The sequence below is a fragment of the Falco punctatus genome (assembly GCF_963210335.1).
Source record: "Falco punctatus genome assembly, chromosome: 8".
Lineage (NCBI taxonomy): Eukaryota > Metazoa > Chordata > Aves > Falconiformes > Falconidae > Falco > Falco punctatus.
Genome location: NC_137588.1, coordinates 52,371,331 through 52,376,792, shown reverse-complemented (window position 1 = coordinate 52,376,792; position 5,462 = coordinate 52,371,331). Strand labels below are relative to the sequence as shown.

General features: G+C 44.5%; 1 protein-coding gene across 2 annotated transcripts; it reads left to right on the top strand.

Annotated features, from left to right (window-relative positions):
* The first annotated feature begins 120 nt into the window (after positions 1-120).
* On the top strand, positions 121-4,621 carry PTTG1 (PTTG1 regulator of sister chromatid separation, securin). Of its 2 annotated transcripts, XM_080398112.1 has the most exons (6): positions 121-264; positions 1,078-1,180; positions 1,481-1,659; positions 2,497-2,590; positions 3,388-3,537; positions 4,467-4,621. In XM_080398112.1, exons 2-6 carry the CDS (start codon positions 1,099-1,101, stop codon positions 4,544-4,546), a joined length of 585 nt encoding a protein of 194 aa, XP_080254238.1. In that variant the 5' UTR covers positions 121-264; positions 1,078-1,098; the 3' UTR covers positions 4,547-4,621. The 2 variants fall into 2 exon arrangements, with proteins under 2 accessions (XP_080254238.1, XP_080254239.1); XM_080398113.1 differs by lacking the exons at positions 121-264; positions 1,078-1,180 and adding an exon at positions 1,207-1,381.
* The last annotated feature ends 841 nt before the right edge of the window (positions 4,622-5,462 follow it).

Genomic DNA, 5,462 nt, shown 5'->3' with positions numbered 1-5,462 from the left:
CGGCCCTGCCCCTTCCGTCACTACCGGGGCGGCGACAGGCGCGGCCCTGCTCGGCCAACCACGAGCGCCGTGGGCGGTGCTGCTGAGCCAATCGGCGGCCGAGCGTTAGTCGAAGCGGCCAATGGGCGCTGCGGAGATAGTTTAAGAGCCGGGAAGCGGGAGGGTGCGGCTGCTTCACTCTCTGAGGGCTTGAGCCTGGTTCCCCACCTGAGGCGTGTACGGCCCCGCTGTTGTCCTGCCCCGGAGCCAACCGTAGGTGCCGAGGTGAGCGTGGCCGCTGGGCCTAGGAGGGCGGTTGGTACTACGCGGTTAGAGCCGGGGTGTCCTAGGGGAGGGCTGCTGGAGCTGTGGCCAGGAGGTGGCTTTAGGGGAGTGCTGAGCCCTGTAAGCCTGCTCTGGCTTCGCGCTTAAGCTTTAGGCTCCAAGCTGTACCAACTAAAAGCAGATTTTTCTGCAGACCTGTGAATGAGGAACAGCTTACGCAGCCACGTAAGCCGCGAGTAGGAGCTGCCTGGCTGTTGGTAGGGGTGCAAGGGCCCACTCTGGTGTGCTGCCTCAGATGGGGCTGGAGGTCGGTAGTCAGGCAGTCGGTTTGTGTAGGGTGTTCTCCAATGGTTTCCTTCTCTGGGGAAGAGATGTCTCAGCTAGTAACATAGCTGGCGTTACTCTTGGCTGCTTAAGTGCTCCAAGCTGACCTGAGGACTGGATCACTAGGCTAGGAGCTGCACTCTTTTCCTACATTGAGGAAGCAGTTAAATTCTATAAAGGAGGTACAAACCAAATGTATTAAGGCTATAAGACTGCTAGTGAGACCTTGCTACTTGCCCGAACTTGTACAAGCTCCTTTAGGACTTTGAGTCTACCATGTGTACTAATAATGCCTTCAAATGTAAGGGTCTGTAGCTGAGCTGCTATGAAGTGTTGTAAGGTATGGGCTTGTTTCCTCTGCTCTGGAACCCAGCACATGGCAGCTATGTTGTTTTAAATGTGGTTTGTTTAAAAAGTGTACTGTGGAAGAAGAAATGATAAGAATGATTTCCTCTCTTCCCTGCCCTCCCCCCCCTCCCGACTTTACAGAGTGGTCCTGTCAACCTGAAGATGGCAACGCTGATCCTTATTGACAAGGAGAATGGTGAAGTGTGTGCTGCTAAGAATCAGCTAAGACGCCCTTCTGGATCTTGTGTGTATATACTGTCCTGAGCCAGTAGGGGATCAAGTGAAATGCCTAAGTCATGTCTTGTTATTCACTATTTTGAACAGTACTAGTTTTCTGTTTGTATACCTACTTATCTAACTAAATCTGCTAAGCTCGTCAATTACTACAGAAATGAAAATAACTCTATTTGTTGTAGATGTGGCTTATGCTTGTGAGTTATAAATGGTGAGCAATGATTTTTGACAAGTTGTTTTCAGTCACATGTACTTAATGAAGCAAACTTCAGGTTTGGTAAAATATGCTTCTTCCTTCCCCTCCCTCCAGCAAAAGTCTTATGTGAAAGAATGCTAGTTAACACTCCACTTCCTAAAAAAACAATCAGTAGATCTCCAGCCACCCCTTGCTCTGTCAGAAAGGCTCTTGGAAATGTGAATAGAACTGAAGGAGTCATGAGCAAGACAGAAAAGATAAGACAGAAAAATCAGCCTTGCACTGCCAACAAAGTGAGTACAACACACTTCTACAGGGGTAGGTGGTGATGAAGGGTGTGTGGGAGAGAACTGCAAGGGTAAAAGTGAGAAAACTCATGGGCTGAGATTAAAAGAATTTATTAATTAAAAATGTCAAAGAAAACCAAACCCAGTTTCTCACCAGTAGCTGACTGATGCCTTGCCAGTCCCTAAGCAGTGGCAGCCCTGGGAAACTTCCCTGCTAGTTTTCATTGTTTAGCATGATATCATATGGTATGGGATATCCCTTTGGCCAGATGGGGTCAGCTGTCCTTGCTATGCCTCGCAGCCTGAAAAAGTAGCACTGCCTCACACTGGTGGGATGGTGAGAAGCAGAAAAGGGCTTGGCTCTGTAAGCACTGCACAGTGGTGGCTAAACCAGCTGTGTTACCAACACTGTTTTCACTGTGAATCTAAAGTGTGGCATCCTGTGAGCTACTAAGAAAAAATAACTCTATCCTAGCCCAAACCATCATGCCTACATAAGCAACAGGAGTACAGCAACTTAGAACATACCTAGTGGCAAACAAGTGGCTCTAGAGAAAATTAGCTAGCTTGAGGTCTTGTTCACATGTGAAGCATCAGGAGTTTAATATTATGAACCTGAATGTTCCAGTGCAGTGATTTTTTTGCCACACTATATAGTACTGCACTACACAAACTCATCTGAAGCATTTGCCCATCTCCAGCTTATTTGTGTTGAAGGTATTGGGATTTAAGCCTAACTGAGGACTGTATGGCAGGCATCTGTCTGTACACCTGTGCAGCACAGGAAAGCTACCACAAAGGGAAACTGCAGTAGTTCAAATAATGTGACTTTCTCTTTTTAAGATTACTGGAAAGACAGCACAATCGGAAAGCTGTGATGCAATAGCTGAAGAAGACTGGCCGGAAATAGAAAATATGTTTCCTTTTGATCCTCGAGGTAAGAACTATTGGTGTAATTACTGATCATGAGTGGTGACTTTGTTGTAATACTTTGGCCAAGCTATTGTGGCAAACGGCTAGCATTGCATTTCTCCAGAGCCCTTTCTTAAACATAAGGATGCTTCCTACTTCTGAAATACTATCTTATTCTTGTTAAGTATTTCTAACTGCTTTAGATCTGCAGTAGAGTCTGTTATGGTGGCAGGAAACTAGTTCTAAATTACCTTGTGATGGCCTCTTAATACATTAAATGGCAACTAGTAGACAAGTATTGAAAGGAATACTTCAGCAGTACTAAAGAGTATAGCTCTCTTAAGAGTGTGTGCCAAGATGGTAATTTGTAACTGAAGAGATTCCTACTGCTGTGGAATATAACAGTTGAAGATTAAACTTCTAAAGCTGTTCTTAGCACACCCTTTTGCAGATACTCTTATCTGAGTCCTTAAAAGTGTCCTTGAACCATCCAGTTCATGTGGAAGCAAGTGTGCAAAAACTACTGTACCAAAGACTACTTCAGTGTTGGTGAAATGGATGCTGTGTTTGATGAAGTTGACTTGGTATAGTGATAGGAAAGAAACTACTAAAAGCACCTGCTTTACATTAGCAGTTATGCTATGCAGTCTAGTCTTTTGATAAGTGTTAGTTGTCCATGAAATCCTATACATCAAGGTGTAACTGCAACTAAATACCCCTTAGCAGGGGACTGTTGGGTTGTAGTGTTTTGCTAGGAGAGCTTGCACCTTCCAGGCTACTGCTGCTGTGTGCTGTTACTAAACTGCAGTGTGTCTTTCTCAGAGTTTGAGAGTTTTGATCTTCCTGAAGAGCACAAAATAAGCAATATCAACCTGTGTGGTGTTCCCCTCATGGTATTTGAAAGGACATATGACAGATGTGTGAACATGGTTCCTTCACCTGTGAAGATTGAGGAGATTTCAAGGGAGTCTAGTAAGTGGAAATTTAGCATGATTTTCAGTACATACTGTGCTTGTTAGTGGTTTGGGAGGGAAGCTAGTTGGTTAGTGGTGAACTGCCATTGTTGTCCTAAATACTAGAATAGCACAGTAGTATCAACGGCTCTTTGTGTAGTTAAGCTGAATTCAACTGGTCAACCCTACTTGTACAGATAGTGGTCTGTTGTGGTTTAACCCCAGCTGACACCTAGGTACCATACGGCTGCTTGCTCACTCCCCCCTGTGGGATGGGGAAGGGAATTAGAAAAGTAAAAGTGAGAAAATCTGTGGGTTTTATAAAGACAGTAAGTAAAGCAAAGCCAAACAAGGAATTCATTCACCACTTCCCATTGGGAGGCAGGTGTTTGGCCGTTCCCAGGAAAGCAGGTTCCATCATGTGTAATGGTTACTTGGGAAGACAAATGCAGTCGCTCTGAACATCTCCTCCTTCCTTCCCCCAGCTTTGTGCTAAGCATGATGTTATATGGTCTGCGGTGTCCCTTTGGTCAGTTGGGATCAGCTGTCCCAGCTGTGTCCCCTCCCAACTTCTTGTCTCCCCAGCCTCCTCACTGCTGGGGTGGTAGGACAAGTAGAAAAGGACTTGACTCTGTGTAAGCACTGCTGGGCAATAACAGCTTCATCCTCAAATTATCAATTCTTCTTGGCACAAATCCAAAGCATGGCCCCATACCAGCTACTATGAAGAAATTTAATGCCATCCCAGCTAAAACCAGCACGTAGTCTCAAAGTGATGTTGCTGAGAATCTTTTACGGTGTGTTGCTAACTGATCAGTTAGGTGCAATTGAACAATATTTCCCTTAGTCATTCCAGAGGTTTATGCTAATCCACTGGGACCTAGGCTATATTAGGGAGTATGAATTCTGGGTTTCATGAGAAACTGATTTGCTCCATTTCTATTTCAGACTTGCTACAATCAACTGCTGACTTTCTTGCTACCCTGGATGAGATCATTGACATGCCACCTCCAAATTATGACCTTTAATTCATATTCTGAAGCTTCTATTAAGTTTGAATTTCATGTAGCTCTGTATTTTAATAAAGGCTAATCTAACATGTATGATACTGGACTTTTTACTGGTTTTCAGTAGACCCGAGATGCAGGTAGTAAAATAGTGCTTTGGAAAGGAGGCTGACAAACAGTTAAAGCAGAACCTGGGTAAGCTTTCTAAGCAAGGCTGTAATACGCTGTTGTGAGCCGTATCTGGGAGTTGGTACCTGCCGATTTGACTGTGTCGTCATGGTGGATTAAGGGGACCCTCTGATCTCACTATTTACATAACTTCATCCATTAAACATACTAATTGGTTTATCTAGTGTAAATCAAGTACTAAAGCTGGTACTATTCTGCCACTTCTACTTTCTTGAACTTGTTTGCTCTTTAGAGTGGTTGTCTAGGATTGTCTATGTTGGATTCTTATGCAGCTGTAGACTAATTTTAATTGTGACAGCATTATGTGGCTCTCATTGCTGGGTACTGTCTGTGCTCTGTAAGGGAAGGCTGGTGGAACGCCATCCTTCAAATTATAAGCGCACAGGTTTAAAAATCTTTCTTTTGTGTTGTAATGGCCTCAACTCCAGTTATTCTTCATCACATAAGTCAGTTGTAGAGGTGGTCAGCCTTCACTTAAACTGCTTTTATAGCTCTTGGGCAGCACTCTGATTTACCCAGATTACAGCAGCCTGGGCTGCCCTCAGCTTGTTGCTCACCCTTACCATGAATCACAGTGCTGTGCTGAAGTGGATTTGGTGCTCTTCTGTGAGCTCTGAACAGGAGGAATCGCTGTGTCAGGTTTACTATTAGTAGTACACTGTGGCACTAGAACTGCAAGCACTGGCAATACCAGCTTTTCAGCTCATGCTTACAGTAGTGTCTGAAGTAACAAGAAATACACTGTAAT

Bases quoted from the DNA above. Each gene is read 5' to 3' on its own strand.
- PTTG1 (XM_080398112.1), top strand. From the start codon at position 1,099: ATGGCAACGCTGATCCTTATTGACAAGGAGAATGGTGAAGTGTGTGCT. The intron at 1,660-2,496 runs GTGAGTACAACA...TCTCTTTTTAAG, and splicing joins AGCCTTGCACTGCCAACAAA to ATTACTGGAAAGACAGCACA. The intron at 3,538-4,466 runs GTAAGTGGAAAT...TTTCTATTTCAG, and splicing joins GGAGATTTCAAGGGAGTCTA to ACTTGCTACAATCAACTGCT.